The sequence below is a fragment of the Pristiophorus japonicus genome, chromosome 5 (assembly GCF_044704955.1).
Source record: "Pristiophorus japonicus isolate sPriJap1 chromosome 5, sPriJap1.hap1, whole genome shotgun sequence".
NCBI classification, from domain to species: Eukaryota; Metazoa; Chordata; class Chondrichthyes; family Pristiophoridae; genus Pristiophorus; species Pristiophorus japonicus.
The window spans coordinates 232,383,318-232,407,704 of record NC_091981.1 but is presented as its reverse complement, the minus strand read 5'-3'; the positions used below and the strand labels follow the sequence as shown (position 1 = coordinate 232,407,704).

General features: G+C 41.7%; 1 protein-coding gene across 2 annotated transcripts in view; it reads right to left on the bottom strand.

The window, feature by feature from the left end:
* The window catches only part of LOC139264628 (plexin domain-containing protein 2-like), a 559,026-nt gene that overhangs the window by 290,545 nt on the left and 244,094 nt on the right, over nucleotides 1–24,387 (bottom strand). For both annotated transcript variants that reach the window (XM_070881383.1, XM_070881384.1), the window contains exons 3-4: nucleotides 16,177–16,323; nucleotides 15,510–15,579 (exon numbers count right to left, since the gene is read on the bottom strand). In XM_070881383.1, coding sequence (XP_070737484.1) covers nucleotides 15,510–15,579; nucleotides 16,177–16,323 — 217 coding nt within the window. The remainder of the gene's footprint in view (nucleotides 1–15,509; nucleotides 15,580–16,176; nucleotides 16,324–24,387) is intronic.

Here is a 24,387-nt window from a genome sequence, read left to right as displayed (position 1 = left end):
TGGAAGCAATACGGTGGAGGAGGATTTCCTGGAGTGCATAAGGGATGGTTTTCTAGACCAATATGTCAAGGAACCAACTAGGGGGGAGGCCATCTTAGACTGGGTGTTGTGTAATGAGAGAGGATTAATAAGCAATCTCATTGTGTGAGGCCTCTTGGGGAAGAGTGACCATAATATGGTGGAATTCTGTGGGGTTGACTGTGGATGGGCAATGGCAGACATTTAGAGACTGCATGGATGAACTACAACAATTGTACATTCCTGTCTGGCGTAAAAATAAAAAAGTGAAGGTGGCTCAACCGTGGCTATCAAGGGAAATCAGGGATAATATTAAAGCCAAGGAAGTGGCATACAAATTGGCCAGAAATAGCAGCGAACCTGGGGACTGGGAGAAATTTAGAACTCAGCAGAGGAGGACAAAGGGTTTGATTAGGGCAGGGAAAATGGAGTACGAGAAGAAGCTTGCAGGGAACATTAAGGCGGATTGCAAAAGTTTCTATAGATATGTAAAGAGAAAAAGGTTAGTAAAGACAAACGTAGGTCCCCTGCAGTCAGAATCAGGGGAAGTCATAACGGGGAACAAAGAAATGGCAGACCAATTGAACAAGTACTTTGGTTCGGTATTCACTAAGGAGGACACAAACAACCTTCCGGATATAAAAGGGGTCAGAGGGCCTAGTAAGGAGGAGGAACTGAGGGAAATCCTTATTAGTCGGGAAATTGTGTTGGGGAAATTGATGGGATTGAAGGCCGATAAATCCCCAGGGCCTGATGGACTGCATCCCAAAGTACTTAAGGAGGTGGCCTTGGAAATAGCGGATGCATTGACAGTCATTTTCCAACATTCCATTGACTCTGGATCCGTTCCTATCGAGTGGAGGGTAGCCAATGTAACTCCACTTTTTAAAAAAGGAGGGAGAGAGAAAACAGGGAATTATAGACCGGTCAGCCTGACCTCAGTAGTGGGTAAAATGATGGAATCAATTATTAAGGATGTCATAGCAGCGCATTTGGAAAAATGTGACATGATAGGTCCAAGTCAGCATGGATTTGTGAAAGGGAAATCATGCTTGACAAATCTTCTGGAATTTTTTGAGGATGTTTCCAGTAAAGTGGACAAGGGAGAACCAGTTGATGTGGTATATTTGGACTTTCAGAAGGCTTTCGACAAGGTCCCACACAAGAGATTAATGTGCAAAGTTAAAGCACATGTGATTAGGGGTAGTGTGCTGACGTGGATTGAGAACTGGTGGGCAGACAGGAAGCAAAGAGTAGGAGTAAATGGGTACTTTTCAGAATGGCAGGCAGTGACTAGTGGGGTACCGCAAGGTTCTGTGCTGGGGCCCCAGCTGTTTACATTGTACATTAATGATTTAGACGAGGGGATTAAATGTAGTATCTCCAAATTTGCGGATGACACTAAGTTGGGTGGCAGTGTGAGCTGCGAGGAGGATGCTATGAGGCTGCAGAGTGACTTGGATAGGTTAGGTGAGTGGGCAAATGCATGGCAGATGAATTATAATGTGGATAAATGTGAGATTATCCACTTTGTTGGTAAAAACAGAGAGACAGACTATTATCTGAATGGTGACAGATTAGGAAAAGGGGAGGTGCAACGAGACCTGGGTGTCATGGTACATCAGTCATTGAAGGTTGGCATGCAGGTACAGCAGGCGGTTAAGAAAGCAAATGGCATGTTGGCCTTCATAGCGAGGGGATTTGAGTACAGGGGCAGGGAGGTGTTGCAACAGTTGTACAGGGCCTTGGTGAGGCCACACCTGGAGCATTGTGTACAGTTTTGGTCTCCTAACTTGAGGAAGGACATTCTTGCTATTGAGGGAGTGCAGCGAAGATTCACCAGACTGATTCCCGGGATGGTGGGACTGACCTATCAAGAAAGACTGGATCAACTGGGCTTGTATTCACTGGAGTTCAAAGAATGAGAGGGGACCTCATAGAAACGTTTAAAATTCTGACGGGTTTAGACAGGTTAGATGCAGGAAGAATGTTCCCAATGTTGGGGAAGTCCAGAACCAGAGGTCACAGTCTAAGGATAAGGGGTAAGCCATTTAGGACCGAGATGAGGAGAAACTTCTTCACCCAGAGAGTGGTGAACCTGTGGAATTCTGTACCACAGAAAGTAGTTGAGGCCAATTCACTAAATATATTCAAAAGGGAGTTAGATGAGGTCCTTACTACTCGGGGGATCAAGGGGTATGGCGAGAAAGCAGGAAGGGGGTACTGAAGTTGCATGTTCAGCCATGAACTCATTGAATGGTGGTGCAGGCTAGAAGGGCTGAATGGCCTACTCCTGCGCCTATTTTCTATGTTTCTATGTTTCTATGTTCTAGGCGCGGCTCGAAACTTGGGCGCTGTGTGTCCAATGTAAGACGTGCCAGACTGATGAGGAGGACCAGACTTTACACCACCCGCAAGTACAGGGAGAAGCGGTCTCACCTCGACTTGTCCGATAACAACTGCCTTCGGAGACCATGCTTCCACAAAGAGGTTATCACTGAGGTATGCCAGCTCATCCGGGGAGATCTGCAGTCTGCCAGCACCATCAGTGCTGCACTGTTCGTTGAGGTCTATGCATCGGTTCTTTTCAGGCCTCAGCTGGCGACATTTGCGGTCTGTCTCAGCATGCCACACATTGCTGCATTAGACAGGTCACTGAAGCCCTGTACACACGCAGGATGGACTTTATCAGCTTCCCTATGACCAGGGAGGCTCAGATTGAGAGGGCTCTAGGATTCTATCGAATTGCTAAATTCCCCAGGGTGCAGGGAGCAATAGACTGTGCGCACATCATGATGAGGGCACCTTTTTAGGATGCAGAGGTTTTCAGGAACCACAAGGGATTCCACTCCCTGAATGTGCAACTCGTTGTCGACCACAAGCAAATTATTATGGCAGTGAATGCTAAATTTCCGGGCAGCATCCATGATGCTCACATCCTGTGTAAGAGCACTGTATCTGATTTGATTAATAATCAGCCACAAGGTCAATGCTGGATGCTTGGTGACAAAGGATATGGCCTCGCCATCTGGCTGATGACCCCCCTGCGTGACACCCACACCGAAGCCGAGAGGCGATGCAACGAGAGGCACAGCGCCACTCGCAATATCGTGGAGAAAACCATTGGAGTGCTTAAGCAACGCTTTAGATGCCTGGACCACTCAGGAGGCGAGCTCCAATACCACTCTGAGCAGGTAGCTCAATTCGTGGTGGTGTGCTCCATGCTGCACAACTTGGCTATCAGGAGGGGACAAGAATTGCCCGATGAGTCTGACAGTCCACCTCACCAGAGAGAGGAAGAGGAGGATGAGGAGGCGGACATTGACCTCAGGCCAGACAATCAGGCTGACGCTGAAGCCATGCCCCTGCCCCCTGTAGACCGCATGAAAGGGCCCGTGGTGGCATGATAGCTGCAAGACTCTTATGTCAGCAGCTCATAAATGAGTGCTTTGCCCGAAAGAATGTTGATGGTATTTACAAAGCTGTGTGTGCAGGTCATACATCAAAGGTGGGCATCACCTTGGTGACAGTTAAAGTTTAAGTTGATTGAAATTAAGTGTAATTATACCCTTTGATGTTAAGGAATCACCAGCGTTCAAGGGTGCAGCTATCTGAGCCAATGCACAACAAGGTTTTGTTCAATAAAAAACATTTAAACCGAACATTTGTCTAAAATCATGTACTTCTGTAAAAACCAACCCTTCCCCCCCAGCCCCGCCACCGCCTTCCCCGCCCCACCTCTACCCCTTCCCCTTCCCCTCCTGACTCCAAGCCGCCTGGCCGAGGAGCTCCTCAGGCAATGCTTCATTGCGGGGGAGGGATGACGGCCAAACTGCTGCTTGGACCATTTTTCCTGTGGGGTTTTTATTCCTTAAGGCAATGTATATTTGTTGGGAATTATGAAATAATTCTATAAGTGATGCCGACAACTTTAATTGTTATTTTCTGTCCTGGTGTTATTTAATAAATTCAATTTCACAACTTCCCTGGGTGGGATTTGAACTCACAACTTCTGGTATTCCAGCACCTATATCACGAGACTTCTGCACCCGAATGCGAGGAATGCAATCATAAACTACCACAGTGCCGCCTCTACTTCTGAATAAGCGGGACACTGTGGGGCTTATCTGTGAGCATTGCTTTAAACTGAATTCACATTAGGAAAATACTAATTTCAAAGGAATTTTCTAGGAGGGATTACATGAAGATTTTACATTCAAACATTACTGGTCGCTGTTTTCTTTTCATCTGATGTCCTCCCACTATAAATATTGTTGCAGATTTTGGCTTAAGCTGGTCGGTCATTTCCTTTGAACCCTAACATTGCCTAAAGCTACATGTAAGCACATACTCTTTGGTGTTTTTTAGTACATATTTCTGAAATATCTCAATAGAAGTATGTAAAAAAGTAAATACAGCACATTCTTACCCCACCCAAAGCAGCAACAGCAAACTTAACCATCAAAGAGAAAGATCTCTTTATTTAATGCTACCCATGTAAGATTTTGTTATTCAATCATCACAATCAGCTCCTGTTGTATGTTCCTCTCTTCAGCGTTCACAAAATACAGGGGCTCCCTCCCCAACAGTACTGTGGGAGTTCCTTCACCACCACCTTCTCAAGGGCAATAAATGCTGACCTTGCCAGCGATGCCCACATCCCGAAACGAATTAAAAAAAAAATTGGAGCATTGTCAAAGATCATCCAAAACCACTGACAGATTTGCTTTAAAAGAAAATACTGAATTGTTTCCACAAATCTCCTTTCAAAAACTTTGGGTTTTGGCTGAGCCCAACTCTTTCAGTGGAAGAGTCAAAATGCTTTGAAACAAGAGCTTTATTTTGCTAAATTGAGCATGACACTGATTTTATAAATGTCCAAGGCCTCAGCAGGTAACATGGTGGACATTAGTGGAAAATGCATTGTTCTACGCTGTAGTTTGATGTCTTTGCAATGAAGTCTGATAAAAAGCATGACCTATATACCGGTATAATACAGCAGTCCATTGTACTAAAAGCATGTTTTATCCTTGCAAAGAACAGTGCAGAATCAATAAAACAAAAGGCCTTGTCTCTATTTTTCTATCTACAGTGAAAACTTCAGGTGAATGGGCTGAAAAATAACTTATTTGTTGCTTCATGCCTCTGCCACCTCATTTATTTTCCCTAAATAAAGAGGTATCTCCATTTCGGTTGATAACTCATGAAATAAATCACTCAAATTGGCTGATGGTATTGAGCATTAGTTAGTGCTGGACAGGCGCATCAATCTGAAATGAACAACTTCACCAAAATATCGTTCTGCTAGAGAAAGCCTGCTGTCAATGTTCAATAGGGCAAGACAGAACTAATTTATATCTATACGTGGTATAGAAAATAGTCATTTTAAGAATTAAAGTGCAATCTATGTTCTTCTCCCAAATTGCAGGGAGAAACCTTAAAGCTGCAGTTTCCCAGAATTCATTTGCTCCAATTTACAAGGAATGAGTTATAAAAAAACCTTTGACACGATTGACTATACCATCCTCCTCCATCGCCTCTCCACTGTCGTCCAGCTGGGTGGGACTGCACTCGCCTGGTTACATCTAATCATAGCCAGAGAATCACTTCTCTTCCCACTCCCGCACCTTTACCTCTGGGGTCCCCCAAGGATGTAGCCTTGGCCCCATGATTTCTCATCTATATGCTGCCCCTCGGTGAAATCATCCAAAAACATAGCGTCAGTTTCCACATGTACACTGACGACACCCAGCTCTACCTCACTACCACCTCTGTCGACTCTTCCACTGTTCCTAAATTGTCACACTGCTTGTCCGACATCCAGTTCTGGATGAGCAGAAATTTTCTCCAACTAAATATTGGGAAGACCGAAGCTATTGTCTTCTGTCCCCGCCACAAACTCCATTCCCTAGCCACCGACTCTATCCTTGCCAACTGTCTGAGGCTGAACCACACTGTTCGCAAATTTGGTCTCATATTTGACCATGAGATGAGCTTCCATCAACATATCTGTGGCCTAACTAAGTCCATCTGTTTCATCTTCTGCAATATTGTCTGACTCCTCCTCAGCCTCAGCTCATCTTCTGCTAAATCCCTCATCCATGCCTTTGTTACCTCTAGACTTGACTATTTCAACGCACTCCTGACCTGCCTCCCAAGTTCCACCCTCTGTAAACTTAAGGCTATCCAAAACTCTGCTGCCTGTGTCCTAACTCGCACAAAGTCCCATTCACCCATCACACCTGTGCTCCGGGTTAAGCAACGCCTCGATTTTAAAATTCTAATTCTTGTTTTCAAATCCCTTTGAATGGCCTTGCCCCTCACTATAACGTTAATCTCCTCCAACCTACAGCTCTCCGAGAAACCTGCGCTCCTCCAATTCTGGCTTCTTGAGCATCCCCGATTTTAATCACTTTAATCACTTCACTTCACTTCACCATTGGCGGTCGTGCCTTCAGAGACCCTAATCTCTGGAATTTCCTCTCTGAACCTCCCTAAACCTCTCCGCCTCACGACCTCTTTTCCTCCTTTTAGATGATCCTTAAAACCTAGCTCTTTGACCCATCTGCCCTAATATCTCATGTTCTTGGTGTTAATTTTTTTTTAATAACGCTCCTGTGCAGCACCTTGGGACACTTGACTATGTTAAAGGTACTATATAAATACAAGTTGTTGTTATGGTCATGTCAAGGGCAGCTGCTCTCCCCTCTCATCTTGTGAGATACTCTCCACACTACTATTGTGAGATACTGTCCACTTAGTGCCTCAACTAAGGTTCACAGAGACTTTGAATCTTGGGCAGCTGACTGGCGGAACGTGTCTTCATTTGAATTTGGCAGGCAAGCTGTAGACACCAAACAAGCAGCCTGATGTAACTTGCTGCTCTTTGGCCTCAGAAATGTCAACCAGCTGGGACAATGAGAGAAGCCCACAGGTCGATGCTGGATGCTGGTTGGGGGGTGGGGGGGGGAGATGCAATACTGAGGCCAGTTTGTCAGAGGCCCACAGTATTTTTGTGGAGCCAGAGGAGCACACGCCCTTCCAGCTCCACAAAGTCTATGGCTCTCCTGAAGTCTGATAATATTTCTACCAAATATCTAATTCATACCATTGTTATTCTGTTGAAAGTACATTTCTTAAAAGAAACATTAAAAAATTTCAAGAAACAAGAAATAAATTGTTTGAAGATGAACAGACTGAAAGCACAGGTTTCAAAAATGATCAGATAGATGTTCAGGGATTTCATGTGAAAAACTGGGAGGTAAAGAGATTAAACATGGAAAATGGAAGATACAAAGAGTAAAGCTGGAAAATGCAAAGTCTAGAGGTGAAAGATGGGAAACTTGAGTGTATGAAGATGACAGATAGACCAATGAGAAGCATAGCTGTTAAAGATGTGACGAGATGGGAGATTGCATTGTTTAAAGATGGGACAATGTATGAGGTTAAAATGTGATTTGCAAAGGTTAAAAGATAGAGAGATAATGATAGAATTTATAATAGAGATGGTAGGTACAGACCTTAAAGCTGGGAGTGAGAGAGAAAATAAACAGTGAGACATATAGCCTGAGTAATGTATGCACCTGTGGGTTTGCTCATAGGTTTGTAGAGTTGTTGCATTGTGAGTGGCTGAGCCAGTCTCGTGATGTTCACAAGACTCAATAAAACCCCAGTCAGTTGGGTCTAGGTCAACCATGATGAGGTCTGCAGTTGTGAGCCTAGTGGATGAACTGGTAATGTGTAGTGTGATTGTTAAACCTTTGTTAATAAACCAACTAGTTTTTAATAGCAATTTGTTGCTATGAATTCTTAAGCAAAGAACTCCTGAAGCAAATATATTACAGCCTGGAGCAATGAAAGAAAGAAGGAAAGAAATTCTCAGGACATTCTCTCGTGCTCTACTGCTTTTAAAGTATAGTCACCTTTGTTTTGTCAGCAAACATAGCAGACAATTTGCAGAAAGCAATGTCAACAAACAGTAAATGAGATAAATGAGTAGTTAATATGTTTATCTGGTTTTGGCTGAGAGGAGAATGATTGTTGGCAAATACACCAGGGGAACTCCCTACATGTCTTTGAATATTACCATGGTGCAAGGAAAGGGTTAATCAGGCTGTCCTGAAGTTTGTTGATGCAATGCTGCTATTGATTATATAATAGTAATAGTAACCTTTAGCCTTTGCCTGTTTAGCAGGGATGTTTGTCAATTTAAAGTACCTCTGGACTATTGAGCCACAGCTGACCTTAAAGCAATGGTCATTTTAATCACTTCAGTAAATCTAATTAAAAGACATGCCAGTGCATACTGCTTCATGTATTTCAGAGAACAATAAATAGTTGACAAAAAGTGCAGCAAAATGATTAGTTCTGCAAAGAAAAACATCTGAGTTGATGAAATGGTGCTGAATCAAAGACAGACTTATAATTAAAAGTTCCACTTGGTGAAATAGCAATTATATTCAACAAGATTTATAGTATCAATAAGATAACGAAGAAAGGGAGTTGCAACTATCTATGGAAAAACAACTGATTAAAACTAAAGTTATTGATGAGGCATAACTCAATTACATTTTCTTTAAATGGAGTTGTATTTTAACTTTTATATAATTATGTAATTTGTGGATTGTCACGTGGAGGGAGGAAGAGAAATATATTAAAATTGGGTGTTTGTAATGAGTATTCCGTGTACTGGTCACGAAAGTAAAAGCCCATGGGATTCAAGGCAAAGTGGCAAGTTGGATCCAAAATTGGCTCAAAGGGAGGAAGCAAAGGGTAATGGTTGATCGGTGTTTTTCTGACTGGAAGGCTGTTTCCAGTGGGGTCTCTCAGGGCTCAGTGTTGGGTCTCTTGCTTTTTGTGGTATATATCAATGATTTAGACTTGAGTGTAGGGGGTATGATTAAGTAGTTTGCAGATGATACTAAAATCGTCTGGGTGGTTGATAATGAGGAAGAAAGCGGTAGACTGCAGGATAATATCAATAAACTGGTCAGGTGGGCAGAACAGTGGAAAATGGAATTCAATCTGGAGAAGTGTGAGGTAATAATGCATTTGGGGAGGGCTAACAAGGCAGGGGAATACACATTAAATGGTAGGACACTGAGAAGTGTAAAGGATCAAAGGGACCTTGGAGTGCACAGATCCCTGAAGGTAGCAGGACAGGTAGATAAGGTGGTTAAGAAGGCATATGGAATACTTGCCTTTATTAGCCGAGGCATAGAATACAAGAGCAGGGAAGTTATGCTTGAACTGTATAAAACATTGGTTAGGCCACAGCTAGAGTACACAGCAGTTCTGGTCACCACATTGCACGAAAGATATGATTGTACTAAAGAGGGTACACTAGATTTACGAGGATTTTGCCTGGACTGGAGGATTTTAGCTATGAGGAAAGATTGAATAGGCTGTGTTTGTTTCCTTTGGAACAGAGGGGGCTGAGGGGAGACCTTATTGAGGTGTAGGATCTTAATAGGTGTATAACATTATGAGGGGGCTAGATAGAGTGCATGGGGTCAACAACCAGGGGGCATAGATTTAAAGTAATTGGTAGGAGGTTTAGAGGGGATTTGAGGGGAAATGTCTTCACCCAGAGAGTGGTGGAGGCCTGGAATTCACTGTCTGAAAGGGTGGTAGAGGCAGATTTAAAAAGTACTTGGATGTGCACTTGAAGTGCTGTAACCTACAGGGCTATGGACCAAGAGCTGGAAAGTGGGATTAGGCTGGTCAGCCGGTGCGGACACGATGGGCCGAAATGGTCTCCTTCCGTGCTGTAAATTTCTATGATTCTATGATTTGGATTTGTAAAGGGCTAAGATATTGAGCTTGGATGTTTGAATTGCCAACCAAATGTCAGTAGGTCTGATTGTGAGTATTACCTTTTAAGTTTGTGTTTAAATACTATTATACGTCTACTGTATACTTAATTAATCTGTGATACCTGATATTCAATGCACAAGAATCTTACTGATTAGAAGAATAAATTATAAATACTAACACCTATCTTATAACAATGAGATCTTTTGCATCCACTTGAACAGGTTAAAAGATAGCACTCAAGGCAGAATTCCCTCTATACTGCACTGAAATGTCAGCCTAGATTATGTGCTCATGTCCAGATGCAGGGGTTGAATCTACATCCTTTTGACCAAGAGATAAGAGTGCTATCAACTTAGCCAAACTGACAATAAAGATGGAAAGTTGGAAAGTTAAGATGGAGAAATGTAACTTTTATGGATTAAAGATGAGGGGATGGGATGCACAGTAATTAAGGATGAGATGGGAAGCATAGGAATAAAAGATGAAGAGATGGGAAGTACAAGGATTCCAATGGGGAGATGGGAAGTACAGATGCTACAGACGAGTCTGAAAGATGACAAAGATAAGTGCTCACTTTCATCACTCGAACAAGATGCAAGAGGTCATGTTCAAACCCAAATTATACTTGCTAAGTTTTCACGCATTACATTGGGCCGTAATCTGCAACCCCTACAGGCACGTACGAGGTGCACTGGTGCCCATAGGGGCCACGCAAATCTCAGATTTAGGCATGTGCTGCACATGCGCTAAAACCTGGAACTTGCGCTCGGTCAAGAATTCTCTTGGCAGATCCTCCGCATCCTCGGGAAAAGGGCCTTCTCAGGCGGAGAGTTGGGCTATTTTCCCAACGAACACCCATGAAATTCTTACGCATGGTAAAAGCAGGGGTAAGGCCTGCTTTTAACAGCGTAAGAGTTTTAAAAAATTTTTTTTTTTTAAATTTTATTCATTTAAACATTAAAGCACATGTACAATAAGGTAAAGTTACTTTTAGCCCTTTTAAAACATTAAAATGTATTTTTCAAAACATTTAATTTTTGTTTTAAATGCTTAATAATATTGTATTTTAAATATGTAATTTTTTTTTAACCAAGCTGATGACTTGTGCTAAATGCGGGCTAAACCGGCTCAGCTCAAGGTGCTATCTGGGCCACCTTGAAGGCTCTTTTGCACCTGAAGGAGCCATCAAAAATCATCCCTATGTTTAGTGAAATACCAGCTCCATGATGACAACTGGTGTTAATTTATCTTCTAGACATAACCACTTCACACTACTTTAATATGCCAGGGTTTCCAGTGATCATTTACATTTGAGCATATTTCGCAGCACGGAGGTAACATTCATGTGAGGAAGTTTGAAAGTGGCATGGGCACTTTCTTTCCCTGATGTCAGAACAAGTGGAAAACTATTTTAGCTTGTAGGAGCATTTGTAACAAGTGGTTCGATTTTAATGTTGTGCGCACAGCGGAAACTGGGCAACTTAACCGCCAAGGACCTGCTTGGATCCTGCCATCTTTAATTTTAACTTGCTTTTCTAACAGGTGGTAAAGACACCCTCCTGAAGCTGGTCAAGTCCTTCTTTAAATATACAGATTGGAGTACAATGACTCTATAGGGTCCTGAAACACAATTTTAACTCTGACCTGAGTGGGGAAGGTTCTGCAGCTTTCCTGCCAGGTAACGTTATGAGAGAAGAGGATCAGAAGCAGAAAAAGCCATTGGAGTTAAGTTATTTATTACTGTCTATAGTGAGACCAAGAGGGACAGGAGAGCCCCGACAGACCCACATGGAGAGTTCACACCTCCTCTTCCCTGGACTCCCTCCCCCCTCCCCTTCCCGCCCCTCCAGTATCACAAGACTCCCCCTCGGAACCCCAGGCCCCACACTTACCTGGGCTTCAGCAGGAAGCCAAGGGGCGCCTGAATTTCTGCAAGCTGGCAGCTGCTTTCCACCCACTTTGGTGCCCGCAGTTTGCCACTTCCATTCAAATGCCAACTTTAGCTCCGGCTTCAGAGCGACACGGAATTTCTATCCCATTTAAGTAAATCAAGTTATAAGAGATTGTTTAAAACATTTTATTCAACTGCATTACTGAGACATTGGCAAGCAAAACTTTACATTTTGGAAAAGTTATACAATGCAGTTGTAGATGCTGACAACATATTCAGTAAATAAAATTACTGCTAAATGTTGCAATTTTGCATTTTTATCATTTTGAAAACTATAGTAAAACAAATGAGCCATGAGCAAAAACAAGAACTTAAAATACAGAAGATGACAAAGTAATTTAGCCAATCAAGTTGCCTCTCTACACAGACCATCTTAATCTACTCTATGATGAACTCTATATCATGCATTTATGTCATGAGGAAATGTTCTGCAGAAATGCTTCTTGGATGCCAAAAGTTATCAATCAAATGTAAAATATCCATCCAACCTTCCTTGTTCATTGTTCAACCGTGGCCTCCTGACCTAGACAACAATATCCGCTCTCATCATAACATCATAGGAACCATCGTGTCCCATTTATTTGCTGATCTTAGTCTATACTTATCCCAATAAGCTTCAATCACATTCCAATTAGCTACTTGTCCTGTCCCTTTCTGGAGATGGTAATTATCTTAGCTTCATCTGTTTTTGCTGCATGTCCATTTGACATATCCACTAATGTAGACAAAAAAAAAAACAATTTTGCAGACAGTGGCCTCACTTAAAAAAGAACAATTTGTTTTGACTGTATTCATTTCCGGGAACCAAGATAATCTATTTTGCTTCGCTTGAAAACATCACATGGGGCCTTCAAAGAATTTTCAGGGATGTTTCATAATTCAGCTTATGTGGCGAAGGAAAAGGAAATGGTTTTAAATGTACAGGAAGCTAAGCAAATAAAATCGATGCTTAACATTTAAAATAGCACATTTCCTAGCCTGAACAGAAAATATATTGCATCATGAACACAGCAATTTATAATTAATTTATCACATTTTCTCAGATTTGTTCTTGTCCATTTTTTCCCAGATTCAATTTCACCCTCAATTCCTAACCATCTAATAGAGTTGCAACACTCCCAATGTATATTTTTCAGGGTTAAGGGAAGAAAAATTACTAGAACGTTAACAATGTTTAAATAACCTGACAACTCCATCATGTATTTTTCTTTGTGAAGTAAGTAAGCTGCTGCCAATTCTCTGTGGACCAGTGAAATTCCACTTCTAAATTGCACACAGGACTCTGAAGATTGACAAGACAGGGTCACTTCAAGGTTTAAGTTCTAACCATATGTGAATGAAAATAAATGGCCTGAGGAATTACTCAAACTGTCTGCCAATTGCTGATAACCAGTTTCTTCTCTGCCTGCCACTAAAGTTCCCTTCATGGGGCACGCAGGTTTTGTTACCAAATCAGTGTTATCGATTTTATTTGGATTATTATAAAAGGGCTAAAATGTTTTTAAAATGTAAATTAAAATATGCACTGCTTTTAAAGTCCCCCATCCGCAATCAACGTTTACTTTCAAATTCTGCCCACTGCAGCACTTCATAGAGACACCACAGTGACAGCGACATTGCATTAATCAGTTTACTGACTACTGTTATTAATCAGTTTAAAACTTCACCATGATTTATAACTGGCAGTGGTTTTACTAATCAAAGGAAAGACCACACAGCCAACATGTATCAGATTGTGTAATAACTCCTCAGTCTAGAAAATTCTCAGCTTACAACAATTAAGCATTAACAAGATTCATATTCTAATTACTGTGTAATGACATATTGTCGTTAAAGCACTAGATGAACACCACATTTCACAGCTGCCTTTTCCATGTCCTGATGAAATAGCACTGACTACTTAATTTTATTGAATTACATTTAATAGTAAAGAATGCACACCTAAGAAATTAAAAATTAAAAATTAAATCTTATCAAACATCGACAATAGTTCACCTTAGTGCCTGCTTTTTGCTGCAGTTATATTCAACAAACATACACTGTCCTTACCCCCACTAGAATCATTAAACTGGAGGTTGGTTTATATGTACAACAGACACCAGCACTTAAGACCAAGCAGGATGTGATGCCCACAGGAATACAGAAAAAATTCTGAAAATATATAAAACACTCAGGTGACACTTAACAGATCAGCATCTGATGAATTGGTGCAGACTGACTTAACACCACATGTTGAAAAAAAATGGAGAGTAGAAAATTGTGAAATATCAAGAGAGCAGAAACCAAATGAAAAGCTAAAGAATTTTGACTTTTTGAAAGGTTGAAAATCTACCCTAGTATCTCCAGACTATAGGAGAGAAAAATAAGCCAGTTCTGATCAGTGTCTAAGGCTTACCCATTGATTGCAGCTGGAAAGTGCCCATGAGATGATTGTAGAATCAGTTGTGATGTCCCCCTTACCAACCCCTGCAGTCAAGTACCTTATCAACTTTCATGGTCTTCAAAGCTAGCCATTTCAGCAAAGTACCAGGAGTGCTGCCAGTACTTGTGGAACTGTACCACTCTAAGAGTCCTTAGATGACGTGGAGAAAATAATTGGCCAGAAAATTGAGAGTAGAAAAAGCTATAAAAATATAGACCAATTTAGGTATGTAATTAGACAAATTTCTGTCAACCAAAATACTTAAACCCAGACTCAGATAATCTCTGGCATTTTTTTTTAATTGAGTAAAGTATCGATGATCAGCAAGATTATCCTCCAGGCAACGATCAGCAGCCACAATTTATTTAAAACTTTTAACTTGCACGTGTTTTGTTTTTGAACACACATATCAAGTGAAGTGGAGTAGGGCTTCATGTTTTTTTATTTATCTACTCATGGGATATGGGCATCACTGGCAAGGCCAGCATTTATTGTCTAACCCTAATTGCTCTTGAGAAGGTGCTGGTGTGCCACCTTCTTGAACTGCTGTTCTTTGGTACAACTGAGTGACTTTCAGAGGGCAGTGAAGAAACAATCACATTGCTGTGGGTCTAAATTCAATATAGGCCAGACTGGGTAAGGACAGCAGATTTCCCTCTCTAAGTGAACCAGATGGGTTTCTAACAAGAAGTTTCATGGTCACAATTACTGATACTAGCTTTTTAATTCCAGATTTATTTAATTAACTGAATTTCAATTTCCCAGCTGACATGGTGGGATTTGAACTCATGTCTCTGCATTATTAGTCCAGGCCTCTGGATGATTATCCAGGAATATAACCACTATGCTACTGTTCCCATTTGTACCAATGGTGACAAAAGATTGGATGGTTGGTGCATCAGAAGACTACTTTTCACCTCTAAGACCTGATTTGAATCCAGGATTAAAGTCTGACTTCTTCAAAGGTTGGTAAAAAATCCTATGGGGGTGCATTGCCTCGGGCCTTCTCCTGCTACACCGCTGCAATTTTTTTGGTGGTTTAGTGGAAACCCCATTTACGTGCCTCAACAGGGTTTCCGCCATGATTATTGCAGTGCAGCGGGAGAAGTCCCAATGAAATTCCCCCACAAAGTGAATTCTCAGTTTCAATGCACTACCCATTGCCAATAGTATCAACATCAATATTGGGGAAAAAAGAAGCTTTCGGTCAATGTGCGAGAAGGCAGTTTTAATCTAGCTGCTGTTGCTCACATTATTAAGTTATCATCTGAAAAATACAGTTAAAATATAAAAGCGACTTACCGCCAGTAGCCACAGTAATCTCCCTCAGGAAATGGCCATAAAATGGGAAATCGAAGGATAAATTTACCCTCTGCAAGAAGCAAATATGTTAGTCAATAAAGTAAATGGCATTCATCAATTTCTTTAAAGACTGATATCATTAAACCTCAATTAAATAATGTTATAATGATGGTTAGTGATAGGAGCTAGAACTCGTCCACTGCTAGAATATATTTAGCTGATTGCAGGTTAGAATTGTAACATATTTGCACAAATCAGAAATAACTTTTAACTGAAAACTTAGCTGTAAAACATTTCATTGTAAACTGCTCCACCATCCTTTAGCTACCATGACTCTGCAGCACTTTGGAATTCGATTCCCAAATCCTTTCACCTTGCTACATCTCACCTTCAAAAGCCTCATCTTTCACCATGCTTTAGGTCACCTGCTCTAACTTTGACTTGATTACTTTTCACTATTTGGACATCTTGCTATGTTAATGGCACCTTAGTGTTATGTGTATAATGAAAGAAATTAAGTTGGGTTTAATCTACCTGTGAAGAAATATAGCTTTTCCTGCACTGACCCCAAAACAATGCGATCAAGTGCTCAAAATGGATCAGCTAAATTAATCAAATTAATTTGAAAAGGTGCTTGATTTGATTTGAATAGTTAGATTATACTTACTGCAGCTTGGCGATGCGTGTTTGATAGGATCCCATGAATCTTCACTTTATCTTTTTCCATTTGATCCATGTTTACCCATAGTTCCCTAGTAACTGGGTCTGCTGGACCATACATTCTCGAGGTATAGTAATTATGGTCTGTGTTTTCCTGCAAATAGATGAATAAGATTGACATGTATTATTTTTTCCAACATGAAAATCGAGTGTTATCTATCTTCCAAATGTGATACAATACTTCAGGCTTTAGTACTGGATTCTTGGGCAAGGAGGAGAAAACATTTAGAATTAATAAAATATATTTAGTGAAGAAAGGACAAGCATTTACATAGAACCTCATCACTTGCTCAGAATGTCTCAAAGCACTTCACAACCAATGAATTAGTCCTCAAGTGCAGTCAATTATTATGTAGGCAAATGCAGCTGCCAACCAGATCCCACAATGGTCAGTTAATCTATCTTGGTGGTGTTGTATAATTCCCCATTCGCTTTCAAATAGTGCCAGGGGACCTTTGATATCCACTTAAACAGGCAGATAGCACCTTTGTTTAACATCTCACTCAAAAGACAGCCCCTCCAACAATGCAGCAGTCCCTCAACATTAAATGTAATGCTAAATTACATGTTCTGGAGTGAGGCTTGAACCCAAAACCTACTGATCGAGAGACAAAAGCATTTCAACTGAGCCAAGCTCATACTTAAGGTATGACATTAATCCTAGGACACAAATAATGTGATTATTTTTATTATTACGACTCTTTGAGATGTGGACAACATTGGCAATGCCACATTTATTGTTCATTGTTGGTGTCCTCAAGAAGGTGGTGGTGGTCCTTTAATGGCCATTGAGTCATTTTTCCAGGGTTTCCAAATTTAGTGAACAATTCAGAGAACCCAGTGGAAAATCACTCCCCAGGAGTCACCAGTAAAGTGTACCACATGGAATTTTACAACATTTTTCATGGTGTCAGCCCAAAATGATCAGATTCACCGAATTCAATAAATTGCCATGGTAGTCATGCCTTCTGAGTTGCTAGCCTAGTACTATAACCATTCCTCTACCATACACTTCTAATTTGAGATCACTATCATCGCACAACACAGTGGATCCAATATCGCTCACCCCTCCCCTTGTGCAGCTACAGGTCAGGTAGATTGCATCAGAAGTGGACTCTGCTTGTACAGTCTGTTGTGTGTCCAAATGAAGACCATGAAGATGAAAATTTTACATTTGAGACGATGGGGACGAGGAGCCAATATAAGGTCAGCGAGGGTGGGTATGATAGGTGAGTGGGACTTAGCGTGGCACAGGATACTGAAGCAGAGTTTTGGATGAACTGAAGACTCTGGAAAATGGTAGATGGGAGGCTGGCCAGGAAAGCATTGAAATAGTCAAGTCTCGAAGTGACAAAGACATGGATGAAGATTTCAGCAGCAGATGAGCTGAGGCTGAGGCACAAGCAGAGACGGCGGATGTTACAGAGGTGTAAGTAGGTAAACTTTGTTATATAGAGGATATGGGACGGAAGCTCAGTGCAGGGTCAAATAGGACCCCAATAGACACGGAGGGGGATAGATTCAGTAAGGGTACGGAGTTTGTGGTGCTTGGGGATGGGGGGGGGGGGGGGGGGAGAGCGGGGAAGAAAGATAACGGCATTCGTCTTCCTAATGTCTAACTGGAAGAAATTGTGACTCATCCAAGACTAACAACACAGAGGCAGTGGAGGGGTCAAGACAGATCATAGAATCATAGAAATTTACAGCACGGAAGGAGGCCATTTTGGCCCATCATGTCCGCGCCGGCCGACCAAGAGCTATCCAGCCTAATCCCACTTTCCAGCTCTTGGTCTGTAGCCCTGCAGGTTACGGCACTTTAAGTGCACATCCAAGTATTTTTTAAATGTGGTGAGGCTTTTTTCCCCAATTTCCTTTCAGCAGTGAGTTCCAGACTCCCTTCACCCTCTGGGTAAAGAAATTTTCCCTTATTTCTCCTCTATACCTCCCCCCAATTACTTTAAATATATGCCCCCTGGTTGTTGACCCCTCTGCCAAGGGAACAGGTCCTTCCTATCCACTCTATCCAGGCACCTCATAATTTTATACATCACAATTAGGTCTCCCCTCAGCCTCCTCTGTTCCAAAGAAAACAAGTCCAGTATCTCCAATCTTTCCTCATAGCCAAAACTCTCCAGTCCAGGCAACATTCTTGTAAATCTCCACTGCACCCTTTCCAGTGCAATCACATCTTTCCTGTAATGTGGTGATCAGAATTGCACATAGTACTCCAGCTGCAGCCTAAACCAGTGTTTAATACAGTTCAAGCATAACCCCCCCTGCTCTTGTATTCCATGCCTCGACTAATAAAGGCAAGTACTCCATATGCCTTCTTAACCACCGCATCTACCTGGCCTGCTACCTTCAAGGATTTGTGGACCTGCACTCCAAGGTCCCTTTGTTCCTCTACACTTTTCAGTGTCATACCATTTAATGTGTATTCCCTTGCCTTGTTAGACCTCGCCAAATGCATTACCTCACACTTATCCAGAAGGTGGAGAGATAGAGCTGGTGTCATCAGCATACCTGTGAAACCTGACACCACGGGGAGGAATTTTCTGAAGACGGGGGGTGGGGAGGGGCGGGGGTGGTCAGCATGCGCAATTGGTGACGGGTTGGGTGGGAAAGTGTATTTTTTGTGCTATCAGGTCGGGACTCTGCTATCTACCCGCCGCTACGCACCTTTACTAAATGTTGGGTCTGTCAGCACTGAGCAGACCCGACACGCAATGGTGGGGAGGCAACTGAAATCATTAGAGGCTTGCTTACATGCACTAATGCTTTTTCCCACTGTGCCTTGACCTCGTCAGTGAAACTGAGGCAGGAAGGCACTTGCCATTGTTTCAGTTGATGAGTGGACAGCTTCAAATATCAAGTCAAAGCCCCCAGCAGATTCAGATATCTCCCCTTAGCCACTAACTTGTCGCATTTCCACTACAGATTCAGCATGTTGCAAATCTTTACACAGGTATCCATCCAGGTTGACCTCATTACCTCTCCCACCATTGACAGATCGCTTCTGTCATCTCTGCTTCACCTGCCATCTATTCCATCAGCATCGGTACACTTTATACTCTCTCACCTTGGTCCTCAGAAACCCACCACGATCAGCCCCAACACCAACATCACCAGGCACACCAGCAGCACCAACAACAACACCAACCTTCTCCGCAATCAGCTGATGCTGCACAGGATAGAGGGCAGCTGCACCCAATCACATTGCTGCCCGGGACACCTGGGATGACCTCACCATGGCCAGATTTACTTCACTTGACCCTGTACACCCTGACTGCCACATGATGCACCAGGTTGGCACCACCCCACGCCAATACCATAAAGCATCCCTGCAATGACTACGCCATTCCTTTCACACTCATCACCATTCACTACAACTCACTAAGCCACTTCCAAAGGTGGACACAAATCTGTCCAAGAAGGCAAAGTGTTGAAAATAAAAATGTCAATGTTTGACAGCACATTAACAGAAACTTCACATGAGCATTGGCTAAAACACACAAGTGTTGTTAGTTGGTATGATTGGATTAGGATGAGGGGGCGTGTGAGGGGTGGCTAGTGAGATGCGGAAGTAATAATGTAGATAGAGAAGGTTTTGTGGCGGTGCAAGGTAAGTTGGTGTGTGTAAGGATGTGCAGGAGTAGGGTAGGGAAAAGTGATGGGGATGTGAGGAGTGGTACAGCAGGATGAGGTTGAGTGTGTCTTTGCAGAAATGTTTCATGATCTACTGAGGTCATTGAAAGGTTTGCACCAGTGCAGTCAGGTCCTCCTGGTGATATCCCTGCTTGTGCCCTCCTGTGTAATGTGCAACCAGGCTGCTTTGGTGTCCTGGAGAGGTCCCTTCCACCCATTGGAAAGGAAGAGGAGCATATGGAGGGAATCATGGGAAAGCCTGGGTGCAGCTATCAGCGTTTGCAGTAGCTCAATGCTGTAGAACACTGACAGCACAAATGTCAAAATAAATTTGCACATGGTCCCTTTAAGGAAACCAGCTGATGACGCATCATTAAATGATATCATCAGACCCGCTTCCTTCAATTGGCCGGGAGCCTCGCTGGGCAGGCTTAACAAGCCCAATCAGGAGAAAAATCTTTCTACTCAACGGGCTGGAGCCGGCAACAAGGCAGGAACCTGCCACTGACAACGTCCACCACCGACCCGCCGAGGTAGGTAAAATCTCAGCGCATATCTTTGTATGATGTCACCAAGGAGCAGCATGCAGATGTGGAAGAGGAAGAACCTAAGGATAGATCATTGGGGAACTCGAGACCTACGGATGGAATAAGAAGCTATTGCTAGAGATGCTCTAGCCACAAATGGAAAAGTAAGAATGGAAAAAGTGAGGCCAGTCCCACCAAGCTAGAAAATTGAAGCAAGGCTGTGGAGGACGATGATGTGGTTGGCTGTGTGTAAGGCTGCAGACAGGTCGAGAAGGACAGTCACAGTCTCAAAGGTTGGTATGGATGACTTTGATTAGAGCTGTTTCAGTGCTGTGGCAGGACTCTGATTTGAGAGATTCAAACGTGGAGTTGCAAGGAAGATGAACATAAGAACATAGGAGTTAGGAGCAGTAGTGGGCCATACAGCCCTCGAGCCTGCTCCCCCATTTATTAAGATCATGGCTGATCTTTGACCTCAACTCCACTTTCCCACCCAATCCCCATATTCCTCAATTCCTAGTGTCCAAAAATCAATCAATTGAGGTTTTGAAACTTTAATCTCCATAAAGTGCACAATTTCATATTGAAGTGTATTACTACTTCGTTATAGTTGCCCTGCAGCCCATTTGTAGATGCACTAAATGGTGATAATATTATGTTCATCCTTAACATGGAAAAGAAATGTAGAAAAGATGCAAATTGAAGAAAACATTACACACTGATTGAAGTCAATGACACCATATAAATTTGACCAAGAGATCTAACTCTTCAGCTCTATAGTATTAGACATGAATTATGTTTTAGTTAACTCGATAAAAGAAAGTCTATTTATGTGGAAAGCACAAAACCACAAAGCACTACTTCTGCTCTATTAAGCTGGATTGATTGCTCTATAAGTGAATATTAAAAGGCACCTGGGTCTACATTGAAAGCCACAGTAAACAACACATGCTGTAATTACAATTTGTAATTAGCAACTTGGAGCAGTGTGCATTTGGAGCAACTAAAAGCATGGAAGCATAGTCATCCAAGGTCAACTCCAAGTGGTGGTACAGGCAACTCTCGATTATCCGTACATGGATCTTACCGAAAACCCACTGTAACGGCGTTTTTAAAAACTGTCGCACACGTGAATGTCTCGATCGCCTCACGAGTCAATCACTCCTTTCTCACCGCAACTGACATAGACATTAAATAACTGTCACACACATGAAAATCTCGATCACTTCAACTAGCAAGCACACATAAATTGAAGCAGGTGAATCCATTGTCATGTATTTTATTATGTTCACACTATGATAACACAAACTAAGTCTTCGTGGTTGATTCTATCACCGTCAAATTTCAACTCTGAGATGTGCACTCGCCCTAGCGGCAAAATCGTTTACCCGGAATAGTCCAATCCCCGAGGGACCCGAATAATCAAGAGTTGCCTGTCTAATGATTTTTCGGTTACAGGGTAACTGTTGGCTGGCATTTCTGAAGACCAGCAGTGACACAGCCTTCCTACTTTGCATCACACCTGAGAGACTGAATTGCATTCACATATACAAATATCAATAAAAGAACTAGCACTATGTGATCTGATGACTCAGGTGGATATAATGTCTTTTCTTGTTTATGACTGCGGTGAGCAAGTGATTGACATCTATTTTAAAGTGTTTCACAAGCAAGTAGGTTGCTGACAAGACTGAGCCTGTAGCAATTAGAGAATAGTGCCTTCTATTTTATCAGTAAGTGATTATTCAGGAGGAACCCAAGAATAAACATGACGTACAATAGTGCCTACAGCAGAAGATGTTCGGTTGCCATGCCAGATTCTGATACTTGAGCGAATGGTTACTAATTTAACCCATGAACATCTGCTTATGGAGAATGAGCTGGAGCCAGTACGAAACCACTTATTGAACAATTTTGCAGTTAAATAGAAAAATGCTTGTATTTGTATAGTACCCTATCGCATCTTCAGGGCATCTCAAAGTCACTCATAGTAGATGGTTGACCTTTTGAAGAGCAGGTGCCGTTATGTAGACATAGGTGGCTGCCAATTTGCACACTGCAAGGTCCCACAATCAACAAATCAAATGAATGACCAGTTATTTTGGTGATGTTGATTGAGATAGAAATATTATCTAGGACATTGAGAGAGTAGCTTTTTCTTTAAATAGTGCCATGGTATCCGGTTTCCAAAATTCAGATGTTTCTACGGAAACAAACTTTGAGCAAAATTACTTACTGGAGCAGATAGGCACCAAAAAGTTGTAAGCGGTAGTTAATAATTTAGTGCTTTTCTTTTCTATTTCACTGCATTAGGCCCTTTTGATCTGACGAGGAAGCCTGAGTGTAATCCTGCATTCTGTGCCATTGCTTCTCTCTCTAATTACAGGTAGTATTGAGTTCCGTTTGAGATGAGATATTTTACACTGCACTTGGAATGGAGACAAGCACCTACCGCATCTCCACTTTACTCCAAATGAGCATATGAAATAATTGACTAACAAAAGAATTCCTAAACAAGTGAGAACCAAGATATTGCACCGGAGGCAAATTGTAATGATTCAAGCTCAATTATGAAAATTTTCAAAAACAAAGCCTACTGCAAGGTCATAGATAGTTCAAGAGGGAGTTGTATATGGCCGTTACGGCTAAGGGGATCAAGGGGTATGGAGAGAAAGCAGGAAAAGGGTACTGAGGTGAAATATCAGCCATGATCTTATTGAATGGTGGTGCAGGCTCGAAGGGCCGAATGGCCTACTCCTGCACCTATTTTCTATGTTTCTAATGCCATTGCAGAAAACACATTTCTTAGGAAACATTTCAGCGTGGTTTCTGATATTCAGATGTTTCTACAGAAACAAATCTTGAGCAGCCTGCAAAATTATTTACTTGGGTAGTTCGGCACCAAAATAGTTGTAAGTGGTAGTTAATAATTTAGTTCTGGATTATGATTTCCCAATGTTTAAGACTTTTAAAAGATTGCAGAAAAAAATTCAGTGACAATAAAGGTTTTTTTTTTAACCTTTTCCTTTACCGTGGCACCTCATTCGAAGAGCTGTGTCATGCAGACAGTAACAAATAACAGTAGAGAAAGTGAAAATATCTTTTAATTCATTAAACCTTGTCAGAGAAATACCATTTATTCAGCATGGAAGCAGCATGCCTCGACTGCGATATACCTTTTTAACAGAACAGACTTGCATTTTAAAAAAATAGTAATTTAATGATCAGTAGAATTGAAATGAAAGACTCCTGCATGTTGTGGACTACTCCTGTGCAGTTAGTAGAGAAATAATAATCAAGCATTTTATATACTCTTGGCTAATGTAGTTTGCTTGTGCCACACAGGTAGTCCAGAATCTGGAGTGGATCGGGAGCGGGTTTCTGATATTTTACAAGTAGTTCGGCATCACTGTAATGCAGCAAATCTACTTAAGTAATATACCACATGACTGTCTGAAGGTAAAATATCTCAAACTTTATAGGTCTCACAGATATAACATTTGTAACACACAGTTAACATGTAAAACATGCTATATGCAAGAGTTTTAATTAGATAGATAAATTGATCTTTTTGAAAGAAGTAGTACTGGAAGGGAGCAGGAATTTGGATGACATTGCATTTGGATCAAGCTGCATGTGCCTTTCGAATCAGCCAGCGAACGCTGAAAACCACCTTGCAAAAGACAAAGTACTCCAGTTATGTGAATTTAATATTAGTCTGTTTATTGTAAATAAATACATCAGGGAATCCTAGCAAACAGATTGCATCAGTTCATTTGAACTCACTAAAATTAGCAGAGTTAAATTAAATCCTCACAAATTAAAATCAAATCATGCATTTAACGAAGCATTTTAAAAACATTGGTACTCATTTTTTTCCCTCCATCATCATGCTGTCACTGTCACAGGAATTAAAATTTCATTTGAAGAAGCACTCTCATTATAAAGGGAAAAATTAAACTTTATTTTTGTTTTCTTGTCATGCC